At 39.0% G+C, this 14729-nt stretch overlaps 2 protein-coding genes and 1 long non-coding RNA gene across 3 annotated transcripts; 1 reads left to right on the forward strand and 2 right to left on the reverse strand.

The window, feature by feature from the left end:
* Positions 1 to 525: 525 nt before the first annotated feature.
* Positions 526 to 1484, reverse strand: LOC103424487 (probable cinnamyl alcohol dehydrogenase). Its single transcript, XM_017329309.3, has 3 exons — positions 1348 to 1484; positions 1029 to 1142; positions 526 to 899 (listed from the first exon to the last, which is right to left on the reverse strand). The coding sequence occupies exons 1-3, from the start codon at positions 1434 to 1436 to the stop codon at positions 668 to 670; spliced, it is 435 nt and encodes a 144-aa protein (XP_017184798.3). The 5' UTR covers positions 1437 to 1484; the 3' UTR covers positions 526 to 667.
* A 714-nt stretch (positions 1485 to 2198) lies between these two features.
* On the reverse strand, positions 2199 to 6337 carry LOC103425085 (probable cinnamyl alcohol dehydrogenase 1). Its single transcript, XM_008363160.4, has 5 exons — positions 5391 to 6337; positions 5068 to 5181; positions 4649 to 4876; positions 3119 to 3558; positions 2199 to 2701 (listed from the first exon to the last, which is right to left on the reverse strand). Exons 1-5 carry the CDS (start codon positions 5477 to 5479, stop codon positions 2505 to 2507), a joined length of 1068 nt encoding a protein of 355 aa, XP_008361382.1. The 5' UTR covers positions 5480 to 6337; the 3' UTR covers positions 2199 to 2504.
* Positions 6338 to 9427: 3090 nt separating this feature from the next.
* On the forward strand, positions 9428 to 13038 carry LOC139188875 (uncharacterized). Its single transcript, XR_011572249.1, has 2 exons — positions 9428 to 9778; positions 9931 to 13038. It is a non-coding gene; the product is annotated as an uncharacterized lncRNA (long non-coding RNA).
* The last annotated feature ends 1691 nt before the right edge of the window (positions 13039 to 14729 follow it).

A 14729-nucleotide genomic window follows, 5' to 3' on the forward strand; every position in this document is an offset into this window, starting at 1 on the left:
TGGAATGATTAATGTGCAACTCATGGAACGATTGGGTTTCAAACGTAGTGATTTAATATTTTTTTGTTTTGTTTTTTGTTTCGAATTCTGGGTTGGATTTTTGAAAATCGACTTCAAATTTTGGGTTGTTTCGAATTCTGGGTTGAATTATAGGTTTCAGATTCCGCTATCTGGTTTTGAAAATGGCTGAGCAAGTGAGGAAGAAGTAGATGGGAGAGGCGAAGCAGGGAGAGACAAAGCGGAGTTGATTGGTCTTAGTAGTCCGCCCTATTTTGGGGGGTCTCTCTAAGACCCTTTCGCGAACCCGTTAGTTCATGCGAGCCCCACTTTGTCCCACTAAAGTTAGTCCCCACGGGGAATCAAACGCAGGATTACACAAACACTTAATCTAGTCTAGTCCAGTCCCACTTAGTGAGAGCAAACAAACGCGCCATAAATGAATGAAATAAATCAATGGCTCATCATGAATTTATTTCTTAGTACCTATACGTTTGATTTATTTGATATGTTGAATGTTAAACGATATTAGATTTGAATGATTTTTCCTATTGATGATCTTCAAATGAAGATTAAGAGATTAAACAGTTATGATTATAAATTTCTACGGTAAATATACATTGTTTGTGAGGATAAGCTCATCCCATAAAATTGAGGGAGAATGCAAGTATTACTTTTGGTCAACCACCATTGCACCGGAAAAGCCGCCTTTGGTGGGTTTGCCATAGGTGCAAACGTCAGCGTACGTCCAGATTTTCTTGTTGCAGTATTGCTCATTATCTGTGTTGCAAGGGTTGCAGTTTCTGCAGCAACCAACAACGAGGCCAACTCCTACCACATCTCCTACTCTGAACTTGGTCACATCTGATCCAGCCTCGACCACCTTACCAACCACTTCATGCCTGTTCTCGAGCAACACATATCATAATTACTAAAATCATCAGTCGCACGTGTAGAATTGATCGTGTGCAGCTGGCTTTAGCATTTCTCGTGATAGAAACATATAGAAAAGGAAGAATGATTTATCATACCCAGGAACCAGGGGATAGTGTGACATGCCAAGTTGATTTTTTGCCAGGTGCGTATCGGTGTGGCAAACTCCACAGAATAGGACTTTGATGTAAACATCTTCTGGGCCTGTGTTTCTGCATATGGTTTTAATAAAAAAGATTCAGCTGCCACATAAAATAGATCACTACTACTCACTATATTTACCAAATTTAATAGATTAACGAACATGTCGTAATACTTCAGTTCCAAATACGAGAGAGAACTGAGAAAATCATTTAGTAAACAAATTTAGCGAATATGTATGTCATACAGAAAGGGAGGGACATAAAGTTTTATTACCTAAGAGTGCAGGTGTAGGGTGAGAGAATGCCAGATGCGTCTCTTGCAGCCCATGCTGTTGTTGTTCTCTCCACTTCTAGGTTGCCCATTTGAATTTGTTTGAGAGAGAGAGAGAGAGTGAGAGAGAGAGAGAGAGAGAGAGAGAGGGAGAGGATGGGTTGGCGAGTTTTTGAGAGGAGAGGCCAAGTTTTTGGGTATTAAAAGAAGCACAAAGTAAGGTATTAAATAGAGAAGGAAAGCCAAATTTAGGTTAAGAAGATGGACACCTATGCTTGTCTACTGAAATGAAGAGAAGAAAAGTTGGTTTTCTTTGTTATGGTGACATTTTTTAACTCTATACTTTTGACACGTGCATTGCATTCTCCACGCTTTCATCCAACTGGCAAATGGAAATAGTAACATCTAGATTTTGGTACAATTCTTCAAACAAAACAAAATATGAATTTTTTTTTTGGGTCAAATTATGAAATTGAATAAATGGTGAACCATGTTATTAAATTATACGCTTAAATTTTGATGACGTTAATTGAAAGGTCGAAAGATTTTTGATTTGGTAAATTTTTTACAAAGTTGATCTTCATAAGGTGAATTGTAAAAGAAGATAATAGTTATGATCATGTGCAACATTGCACAATTAGAGAGGGAACTGAGATGGCAGAACGAGAAGGTCCGACTAAGAATGTTCGTAGCATCACCCATGAATAAGTCAACACCAACGAAAGTAAACAAGAAGAAACGAGGAAAAATAGTGACATTTAACACAAATGAAAAGCTCGACTTCAATATTTTCCAGCCATATCGATCATAAAATCCACGTTTTTGGAACGATCATAAAATAGTGACTTCAATAATTCAGGTCTCGAGCGAGTAGGCTCAAATTTAAATAGCATTTGTGGCAGAGTAATTTTTACAATGGCATATAGCTCAAATAATCCATGGGATGAATTAGTGGGTAGTTGGTTTACAAATAATATCCTTACCATCTAATTATGCTGCAATTTCATATCACATGACGTGGCAGGTGAGGTGAGGTGAGGTGAGGTGAGGTGGATACTCACTAATGTAGAATGGCTAGGAGAGATATTCATGGAGCAGCTTGACAAGCGTAAATCAAAGAAAATTCAGTCTTACATGAACGTGTTTCTTCATTTTATTGATCAAAGATTGCTACCGGCCACATCGACGACGAACCTGTACCTGACGTCGTTTTTCTCCAACCTCTCGAAAGCTGTGTTGATGTAGTCCATCTTAACCACTTCGATCATAGTTGTCAATCCTCTCTCTTTGCAGAACTGAAGCACCTCCTCTGTTTCCTTCATGCTCCCAACAAAGCTCCCTGTGATCGTCTTCCTCCCTATGCATAATTGCACAGCAGAGAAAATAAAACAATGGGTCAGTCACTAGTCTTATAAACCTTAAGCAGTTAGGGAATAATATAACAATATACATACATACATATATATATATATATATATGAGTTCTTCATGTTTATCGCTTAGATTCTAAGTTTACCACTTCTGAGTTCTAAAAGACCAAAAATCTCGACTTCAAACCTAAATCTAAGCTCGTAAGATAATTCTACACCTTAAAAATAAGCAGCTCCCCTGAGAAAGGGATTAAAAAGAGACAATTTTGCACACATTTTAACAAGGTTCATAAATAAGAGTGTTGCAGCAAGTGAAAAAAAAAAAGGTGTGCAAATATCATTTTCCGATCGAAAATTTGATTAAACAGCTGCCGGTTGAAGGCGGTGACAGAAGATCGGACTCACCAAGCATGACCATTGGGGAAAGAAATTGTAATGGGGTGTTAATAGCACCCATCAAGATCAATTTGCCGTCAAGTTTCAACAAAGAGAGGTACGGCTCGAGTGGGTGGCCGACGGGCACTGTGTCAATGATGTAATCCAAGGAGTCAGCAGCCTCCTGCATTTTTGTGGCATCTGAGCTGATCAAGTACTCGTCGGCCCCAATATGCTCCAAAGCCTCCTCTCTCTTCTTTTCTGAAGAGCTTATCACAGTCACATGGTGCCCCATGGCCTTGGCTATCTTCACTCCCATGTGTCCTACACCTCCAAGTCCAAGTATTCCTCCTTTTAACCCATCCACATTCAGGCCAAAGTGCCTCAGTGGGCTGTACACCGTCACCCCCGCGCAAAGCAGCGGCGCCGCCTGTTCTGGCACCATGCCCTCCGGTACCTTCACCACAAACCTTAACAAAAAAAATATAAATAAATAAATAAATAAAATTAGTCTGAAATTATTAAAGAATGAATTTGGATTAATATTTTTTAAAGTAACTTTAAAAAAAATGTAGACTATCATAATTTAATTTTATGAATATTTTAACTTAAAAATATTTAGATTCTGATAAATAGGTATTTATATAATTTTTGGGTGAATTTGATTTATGGGCTCATAATGGTGGCCGACACACCCACGTGCGTGGGCCCCTGTGTTGTTAGTGCCTCACAGATTCGTGGTGTTGGGCACGCCTGTGCTATGCGTGTATGTTTGTGTTGGTCGCGTCCATGCGCATAGTTGGGCCAACCTACTAACCCAGTGTTAAATCCAGACGGAATTTGCCCCAAAATTGAGTTTTTGGTTAAAAATATTTATATTATGATAAATAGGTATTTATATATTTTTTGGTGAATTTGATTTATGGGCTCATAATGGTGGCCGACACACCCACGTGCATGGGCCCCTGTGTTGTTAGTGCCTCACGCATTGGTGGTGTTGGGCGCACCTGTGCTATGCGTGTATGTTTGTGCTGGGCGCGTCCATGCGCACAGTTGGGCCAACCTACTAACCCAGTGTTAAATCCAGACGGAATTTGCCCCAAAATTGAGTTTTCAGTTAAAACTTATTTTTGCCCAAGGGTTGCAGCAATTTAGGGTGAGTTTAAAACCTAAAAATTGATTTTTACTCCAAGAATTAGAGTAGGTCTAAGGATCATCTCATTTCTCCACTTAGTTATAACAAATTTTCACCGTAAAATTTTCAAAATCGGGATTGTTCTATCTTCTAATCTTCATTTGAAAATCATATCTACAAAAATAATCATTTGAATCAGATCAGTTAGTCATCTAAATGAATGAAATAAATCAACGGTTCATCATGAATATGCTACTTTGTACCTACATCGTTTGATTTATTTAATATATTAAATGACTAAACGATAAATTTCTACGGTGAATATACGTTATTTGTATGTGAGAGAATAAGCACATCCCATAAAATTAAGGGAGATTGCAAATATTATCCTATTTTTATTAGGCATATTATGCTTTGGTCCTTACTTTTGGTCAACCACCATAGCACCGGAAAAGCCGCCTTGGGTGGGTTTGCCATCGGTGTAAACGTCAGCGTATGTCCAGATTTTCTTGTTGCAGTATTGCTCATTGTCTGTGTTGCAAGGGTTGCAGTTTCTGCAGCAACCAACAACGAGGCCAACTCCTACCACATCTCCTACTCTGAACTTGGTCACATCTGATCCAGCCTCCACCACCTTACCAACCACTTCATGCCTGTTCATGGGCAACACACATTATAATTAATAAAATCATAAGCTGCACGTGTACGCAAGCTGATTCTGACCATTCTTCATGCGTGAATGTAGACCTCACAAAACAGGAACGGCCAGGATCAGGTGTGAGCGTCTGGTTTTAGCACTTCTCTTGATAGAAACATAAATAAAAGGAAGAATGATTTATCATACCCAGGAACCAGGGGATAGTGTGACATGCCAAGTTGATTTTTTGCCTGGTGCGTATCAGTGTGGCAAACTCCACAGAATAGGACTTTGATGTAAACATCTTCTGGGCCTGTGTTTCTGCATATGGTTTTAATAAAAAAGATTCAGCTGCCACATAAAATAGATCACTACTCCTCACTATCTTTATTTACCAAATTTAGTAGATAAGCGAACATGTCGTACTACTTCAGTTCCAAATACGAGAGAGAACTGAGAAAATCGTTTAGTAAACAAATTTAGCGAATCTGTATGTCATACAGAAAGGGAGGGACATAAGATTTTATTACCTAATAGTGTAGGTATAGGGTGAGAGAGTGCCAGATGCGTCTCTTGCAGCCCATCCTGTGGTTGTTCTCTCCGCTTCTAGGTTGCCCATTTGAATTTGTTTTGGAGAGAGAGAGAGAGAGAGAGAGAGAGAGGGGTTGGGTTGGTTGGTGATCGTCTTTCAGAGAAGAGAGGCCAAGTTTTTGGGTATTAGAAGAAGCGGAGTAAGGTATTAAATAGAGAAGGCCAAAGTTAGGTTAAGAAGTTGGACACCTATGCTTTGTCTACTGAAATTAAGAGAAGAAAAAATTGGTTTCTTTGACATCGGGACATTTTTGAGGTCTATACTTTTGACACGTGCATTTCATCCTCATCGTTTTCATCCAACGCAAGTAGAAATAGTACCATTTAGATTTTAGTTCAATTCTCCGAACAAAACCAAATATGAAATTGTCTTTTGTTTTTGTCAAAATATGAAATTGAATAAATGGTGAACTGTTATAAATATGTAAGAGTTAGAGGGATAATCTTTTTAGTGAATGAAATGAAGCAGGTATAAAATGTCACACTGAAAATAATAACACAAGAGAATAACAAATAAAAGATGGAGGAAGAGATTTCTTTCTTTCTGTTTTCTGCTCTCTTTTGATTGCAATCGAGTGCTCTATTTATAGAGCAACTCGTATTACTACATTTGAAATTTACAACACCCTTTTTGACAATATGATATCCTGCATCCCCCAAAGTCAGTTTTCAATTTGTATGGACATTGAAAACTTCTACCAATGTTGGAAAACTTCTACCAATGCACTGTGGGCATTCATTACCCACTGGTATTTTCAACATGAACCATGTTATTAAATTATACGTTCAAATTTTGATAACGTTAAATGAAAAGTTGTAAGATTCTTGATTTGGTTGATTTTTAACAAAGTTCATCTTCATAAGGTGAACTGTAAAAGAAGATCATAATTTTGATTATGTGCAACATTGCACAATTAAAGGTGGAACTGAGATGGCAGAACGAGAAGGTCCAACTAAGAATGTTCGTAGCATCACCCATGAATACGCCAACACCAACAAAAGTCAAAAAAAAAGAAGAAACGAGGAAAAATAGTGACACTTGACACAAATGAAAAGATCGACTTCAATATTTTCCAGCCATATCATAAAATCCACGTTTTTGGAACGATCAACTCACAGGCTATTCTTGCTTTTAGGAGGGGCCTTTGGCACATGTATCATGCTTCTCTGATGCGATCATTTCTTTCACTATCTTTTGGAAGCTTGCCCAAATTGAGTGTTTCTTTTGGATTCAACCAGTATGGCAGTAGTACACCGTCGGTAACTTGTCTAATAATTGAGGTGTCGAGCGAGTATGCTCAAATTCAAATGGATTTTTCGGAGTAATTTGACAATGGGATAGAGCTCAAATAATCCATGTGATGAATTAGAGGGTAGTTGGTTTACAAATAATATTTGTATTCTTACCATCTAATAATGCTGCAATTTCATATCACATGACGTGGCAGGTGAGGTGGACAATCACTAATGTAGAACAGCTAGCAGAGATGTTCATGGAGCAGCTTGCAAGCGTAAATCAAAGAAAATTCAGTCTGACATGAACGTGTGTACACTTCCTAGTTCAAAATTTTCATATCCATCGCAAGTTTTCAAACCATCCCTACTTAGAAATTCAACTCTCCCCCATTGATCAGACTTCAATCAACAACATAACTAGTCTCCAGTGTGTACAATTGATATGAAATTTTTTACGTAACATGATAATTTTTTGTTTGGAATTCAGACCCATATGCAAAGAGTGCTCTTTGTTTGTTTGTTATCTGGCTATTGAAGTAGTTGGCTTCTCTCGTTTAGTTGCCGACTATTCTTATTTTATGGCTGTGCTCGGGGAGCAAATCGAGATTGGATATTGCTATTGAAGAGGCGATGCTCGGCTCTGGAAGAGGAATTGGATGGGTTGTGTGGAACTCTGGCGGCCAATAAGCACCAATAAGCTCTCCAAGTGAGTTTTAACTAGAATTTAAGAAGAATTGGAAGAAAAAAAATTTCAACTTCAATCATCCTTCTCGTGAGCTCCTAGTGACTCTCTATAATTAATACTAACTCTTTTAATATTATTCTAAACAAATAATTAATTCATATTGGCTAATCAAGGGCTCATAATCATATATAAAGTAAGGAGTACGTTGTTGTTGTTTTTTTTTTTTTTTTTTTTTTTTTTGTCAAGAAGTAAGGAGTATGGTTGGAGTACCGAATTTTTTTTCTTTTTACAGAGCTTCTTAAATAACATTTTGATAGTTTTAGTTAAAATTTAATTATAAGATAAAGAACATGATTAAAGAGGCTCTAAAACCGCAACAGGTAAGATAATAAGAATAAAATTGCCCAACAGAAAAATAAGTCACTGGTGTGGAAGTATATGGGCAAGACAGAGAGAATGGATTGATTTAGACTTTAGAAACGTATAATCCCATCTCATTGGTGCTCACCAATTAATCCTCCACAAGTTGCCAAAGCTTAAGAAAAAAGGAAAAGTTGCACAGAAGGAGGCCCCTGACGTACATATTGTGCTCTCTATGTTACAAGTGGCCAATACAGTCAAAAGAAAGGGGAAAAAGACTTGAGGGGTTTCACCGTTTCAGAAAAGCAACCATCTTGGGAGGACCATTGGCAAACGGGGCATGTCTTAATATTTTAGAGAACAGCTAAACTCATTCAATTATCTTATTTCCTCACTTACGTTATATTTACATCTATTATAAAAGGTTAAAAAAATTAAAATGTTATTTCTTCACTCATTATTATTTTTAAAATAATCCTTATATAGAAAATTATGAACTTGTCTCTTAAAAAAAGAATATAAGTCACTTAATGCTACCGTCTAGTGGTATTCCTATTAACTTGTAAGTGAGAGATCTTAAATTCGATTCACGCCTTGTTAAAAAAAAAAAGAATATAAACAAATAATATATAAAACTAAAGAAAAATACACGATTGTTTCATTTAAAAAAAAAATCGTCTAACAGAGGGTGAGAGTTATCATGCCCAAACTAAGTTCATTCTTTTTGCTTTATTTGAATGAAAGGAGATGGGACGATGCGTTAGAGTTTAAATGAGACAAATTGTCTAAACAGAGTGTGAGAGTTATTATGCCCAAACTTTAAAAAAAAAAAAAAAAAAAAAACGCAAAAGAGGGTAACTAAGTTCCTTATTAGTCATTTTACAAATGGATAAATTTGTGATTAAAAAAGTTCATTGAAAGGTAGTTAGGAAGATAACATATTGGGGTGAGAATAATAATACTCATATTTTAATGTAATAGCCACTGTCATCCATAAGATATTAGTTCAGAACTTTATAGATCTATTTCAATTATAAAAATTATTATTTGACGATCAAATATAATTATATGAATATATGTATTTAATACAATCATTATAATCATCATTTGACTGAGGTGATGATTGTAATTAATTACATATAAGTATTTTAGCCACATCTCAAAATTAAAACTGTGTTTCAACCGACTAAAGAATCATTAGGAACGTCTACTAGTATCGTGCAAGGTTGATTGTAAATTCTGCTAAAACCTTGAAGCTTCAGAATTTCTGGTTAGGCTTATTGTAGCAATGATCATTTAACTCTACCTCTAGTTTAATTTTAGTCCATCTCAAATTAGTTTCTTTAGTCCTTGAACTTAACTATATGTTGCACCATTGATCGTTTTTATAACACCGTCTTTCTTCCATTAAATTCAAGGATATATTAGGAACTTCAACTTAAAACTTAGCAAACAATAGAAGAAGCTAAAAAACAAATGAAAATTTACAAATTATCTATATACTAAAACTCAGTTAGGATGACATTGTTTTTCCCTGTTCGTGAATAGTGAAATGACGGAAATACCTTTTGTTTCTTCTCACTCCCATGTTTTGTTGTTGGCTTGGTACATCAAATTTCTGGTTTTACCCATTTTGGCCACGCGTCACTCATCGTTTAACCCTCTATTTTTGTTCATTTTCCCGATCCTTCTTTCGGCTTCAGCTTCAGCTTCTTTCTTTCTTGGCCACGCGTCGATCATCGTCGAAGGTTCCCTGGGACTTTCTTCCCGACTTTTCCTTCCGTTTCCATTTCTCTCTCTACGGTCTTCTCTTCTCTCCTCTCCTCATCTGTCACTCTTCCTCTGATTCGTATCCTCCACTAAATCGTCGGAGACCAAAGTTTAAATATGGTTCTTGACACCATTTGGACCTCGCAGGCTCGCACATTCTCTTCTCTCTCTCTATCTCTCTCTCTCTCTCTCTCTCTCTCTTTATCTCTCTCTCCACTTCTATTTGGCTTATGTGGTGGCATTCTGAGATCTGGTGGTGGGATCTGACGATCAATGGTGAGTTTTTTCATCTGGGTTTTGCCTCATTGTGGATGATTTTTGCCTTTTGCTATGAAATTTGATTCAAATTTTTGAAAAGTTTAATGCTTAATGTAAATCTGCATCTGGGTTTTGTGTGGTAGATTGACTTAACCTTTCATATTGTGAAGGTTTTCTTGGCGTTAAAGGTATGGATTTTTCTGTATTGTTGGATTTTTTGTGCAGTAAATTGAACTCGACTTGTAAAAATTTTGTTTATACCATATTTAGGGCCTCGTATTTAGACATCGTATAAATAATCGGAGGACTTAAATGTAATTATGTAATAAAGGAAATGGTAAATATGTAATTAGGGGAGGAGCCCTTATTCTATAAAAGGGCCTCCTCACCCTCACAAACCCTAAGCCTTTTCAAACCCCCTAAGCTCTAAGCTCTATCTCTCCCTCTTCAACAGAGAAATATAATACAATCAGTGTGAACGTAGCCTAAACCTTGGGATGAACCACGATACATCTTGTGTTATTTACATTTTATGCAGATTCACGGTCGGATTTACGTTGTACTAAGACCATCCGGTTTTATGCATCAACATTTGGTGCTGTCTGTGGGAAATGATACAAAAAGTTATGTCGGTTCTCTTTCATTTTTTCATCTCCGTCGTGAATCTGCAAAAATTTGCAAAAAAACCCAGAAACAGAAAAGATCCAGATTCACGGTCGGATTTACGTTGTTCCAAGACCTCCGGTTTTGTGCATCAACATTTGGCGCCGTCTGTGGGAATCGATACAAAAAGTTATATCGGTTCTCTTTCATTTTTTCATCTCCGTCGTGAATCTGCAAAAATTTACAAAAAAACCCAGAAACAGAAAAGATCCAGATCTCAAAATCACTTTTCTCTCTCTCTCTCTCTCATCACTCGGTTTTGATCCTCTGTAAACATCAAGGCCAGATCTCTCTCTGTGATTTATGTAGAGATCGAGATCTCTCAGCAAGCATCAAGAGCGGGATATTCACCAAAACTCCGCATACTGGCACTTCATTTTCTTCAAGCTGTCGATTTTGCCCCCCAAAACTTCTCAATAAAGTCCCGTCTTGTCCCGATTCCACCATTTCTGGTTCGTCCAAATCACCGGAAATCTCCCTCACCTGCATCTCCGGCTCCGGCTTCTTCTCGCTTCAGATCTTCGCCGAGCTCAAGAATCTGACCAACCTTCAGCCGCAGGACGGCTGCGACGGCCTGGATCGGGAAGAGGACGAAGAACTCGAGCGTTGAGATCAGATGGAAGCCACTGACTTGGTGCTCTCAGTATCTCATTACGATCTGCCTCTCTTTCCAGGGAGAGAGAGAGAGAGAGAGCGTGGCAAATGAAAAGCAATCTTTTTTTTTTTACCCCTGCAGCAGCAAGAGCTACAAGAAGTATAGGCCACTTAGCTTATGGTTCTCGCTATCCAGCGCACACTGTGCAACACCGCTCAACCTTCACAACTCTCTCTCATCGCCATAGTCGTCGTCACACATTCACACTCCTTCCAACCACCGCTCTCTCCTCCTGGCCCCTCCTCTAAAATCCTAATTTCCTCACGGGGAACCGTAACTCCCCCTTTCGCGGAATGGAGCGACACTGCTCCGGGAGTAGCATTAATAGGAACAAGGGGATGGTGGATCATTTGAAGAGTTATGGAGTGATTAAATCCAAAAGGGTTACTGAAGTGATGGAGACTATTGACAGGGCTTTGTTCGTGCCTAATGGGACCCGGCCGTATGTTGATTCCCCTATGTCAATAGGTTATAATGCACACCACCTTCAATGCCGCAAAGTGGGTCTCCTTCTAGTAATGTTAGCGATACTAATCAGAAGGACAGCAAGTCCTCTTCTTCCTGCCATAACCAGCTCTGCAGAGAAGGTCCGGGAGCCGTCGCTGGAGTTATCATCGCTTCTGCTTTTGTTTTGGCTCTGTTTGCCGGTGTTTTAATCTGGGTTTACTCCAAGAAAGTCAAGAAATCAGATTCGAAATTCGCTTCGGATATCATCAAAATGCTGAAGGAGTTCACTTACAGGGAGCTCAAGGCGGCAACTAAGTGCTTCAATGCCAATAGAATCATCGGGCATGGTGAATTCATCTGTAAACCCATGCCGACTTAGCTCATTTTTGAGCTACCCACGCATACCAGATAGCATGTGCATCGTGCTTGAAGACACAAAGTGTCGATTTCCCACAAAAGCACAGACTTTGAGGTCCACCGCCACTGGCTAGCCATAACCCACTATCTCCCTCTCTCCCAATGGTACTCCGACGAGACGAGCATTTGGACCCTCGACTACCTGCTATTCTTGGCCTACTTCGAGCGATTCCTTTCCGTTTTCACCAATCTCATCTCCCAATGGTAATAATTCTGAAAATGACTATGGAAAAACATCATCGTCGTCATCCATCAATGGCGAGCAGGAGATGTTTGCAGCGTGCGCTGAGCACATCGAGCTTGAAGAAGAGAATGATTGGGAAAAGCTTCGCTGCTGTCCCTCAAGCCAGCTTCCCTTCATATTCGCAGGAGCTCATCAACTCTGAATATCAATACAGCGCCCACAATTGTAATTAACATTCAGGTCGGCAGCAGAATCCGACAACGTACTTACTGGGTTTCATCCAACAAACCCCCCACCAACTTCCTCCTCTCTCATAAGCCCGGATTCTTCTCAAAGATTCTGTCTTTTCGCAATTTGCCTTTCTGGGTTCGGTGGAAATTCCATGCGTCGAGTGGAGGCAGGAGTAGGACCCATTTTCTGATAAGGATGAAAACCGGTTCAACCGAGTCGACGAAGAAGGAAAGAGTTGCTGCTGAAGTGTCAGAGCCTTTTCCAGGAGGGCTAACAGATACATCATTGCTAAAGAACTTTAAGAGTCACGTTGCTGCAGCAGTTTGGAATGATGAGATTATTGAGCATTTGCAAGTGGTGCAGTCATGTGCTCACAAAAAAGAAAAGCAAAAGCACTGACAGAAGCAATGCTACTATCATTCACGGAATGCGCCATTCAAATCTTGAAGTTGGAGAGAGATCCAGTTCACCTAACCAAGTCGACAAGAAAAAGAAAGCAAAAGTAAGGAATAAACACTCTACAGAATGATGTGATTTGTTTTTCTTGTTTTTGTATGATGTAATTTATTTTCCTTATCTTTCGGAAACATCTGTATAAACCCCATCAGAGGGTTAAAAAAAAAGCCTAAAATAATGGGCTACAAGCCCAAAATAATGGGCTGCCATGTTGTGGAGAGCAAAGGCCCATAAGCCCAAAAGAGCACCAACCAGGTCATCAAAAGTACGCTCAGTACTCCCCAATTATTCGGCAACCCGCCGTTATTATCACCAACCAGGTGACCAAAAGTACGCCCAGTACTCCAAAATTATTCGGCAACCCGTCGCTATTGCCACCAACCAGGTGATGAGACGTACAACTTGTACTCTAATTTGGCAACTAGCCATTCATGCCACCAACCAGGTGATCAAAAGTACGCCCAGTACTCCAAATTATACATGAGCATTACTCATGTCATTCATACATAAACATTCATGAGCATCACTCATGACAATCATACATAAACATTCATGATCATCATTCATGTCAACATTCATGAGCATCACTCATGACAACATTCATGAGCATCACTCATGACAACATCTATAAGCATCACTCATGTCAATCAACATAAACATTCATGAGCATCACTCATGTCAATCAGCTTCAAAAGCTTTATTTACAGAGCTCTAGCTTCAAAAGCTTCATTTACAAAAGCTCCAACTTCAAAAGCTTCATTTACAGAACTCTAGCTTCAAAGCTTCACTTGCAAAGCTTCACTTACAAAGTTTCAGTGCAGGGTATACAAATACCGCCTCCGAATAACTGCCACTTAGGCCGATACACGGATTCAATTTAAAGTCTCCAGCCAACAGACTCTATTGACCGAAGACTTGGGGGATTACATATGTACCACATATTAGGCCTCAACTGGACCTCATGAAAAATACTCAGAGGACTTAGCCCATTATTTATGTATTAAGGAGCGAGCCCTTATTCTATAAAAGGGACTCCCTCACCACCATTATAGAGCATCGCCGCCTACTGAGCAACCGCCTCGCCGTGAGCATAAACTCTAGCCCATCATTTATGTATTGAGGAGTGAGCCCTTATTCTATAAAAGGGACTCTCTCACCTTCGACCCACAAGCCGAGCCAACCAAGGCAACATAAGCCACGAGCCGAGCAGCCTCGCAACATGTGCTACTTCTAGCTGAGCATCATTTCAGACTGAGCACCGCCTCATATCGAGCATCAGTTCAAGACAGCATCTAGTTACTTTAGCCCACACATGGACTGAATTTCAAGTCTCCAGCCAAAAGACTCTCTTGACTGAAGACTTGGAGGACTACTGTTTATACCATATTTAGGGCCTCGTATTTAGACATCGTATAAATACTCGGAGGACTTAAATGTAATTATGTAATAAAGGAAATGGTAAATATGTAATTAGGGGAGGAGCCCTTATTCTATAAAAGGGCCTCCTCACCCTCACAAACCCTAAGCCTTTTCAAACCCCCTAAGCTCTAAGCTCTCTTTCTCCCTCTTCAACAGAGAAATATAATACAATCAGTGTGAACATAGCCCAAACCTTGGGGTGAACCATGATACATCTTGTGTTATTTACATTTTATGCAGATTCACGGTCGGATTTACGTTGTACCAAGACCATCCGGTTTTGTGCTGTTGGAAATGTGCCCTAAAGCCAATCATATGATGATACTTTACGGACATTTTACATGTTAAACTAATCTAGTTTAACTATAAAGGGCAAAGATTATTGTTTGAGCCGTCTCATATAAATGTTATATGCTTAAACGATAAAGTCCAAGGAATATGTGATTGGAAGAATGTAATCTAATGAAGTTAGATTCATGAGACCATTCTTTCGTAGA

Source organism: Malus domestica, chromosome 10 (genome assembly GCF_042453785.1).
Source record: "Malus domestica chromosome 10, GDT2T_hap1".
Lineage (NCBI taxonomy): Eukaryota > Viridiplantae > Streptophyta > Magnoliopsida > Rosales > Rosaceae > Malus > Malus domestica.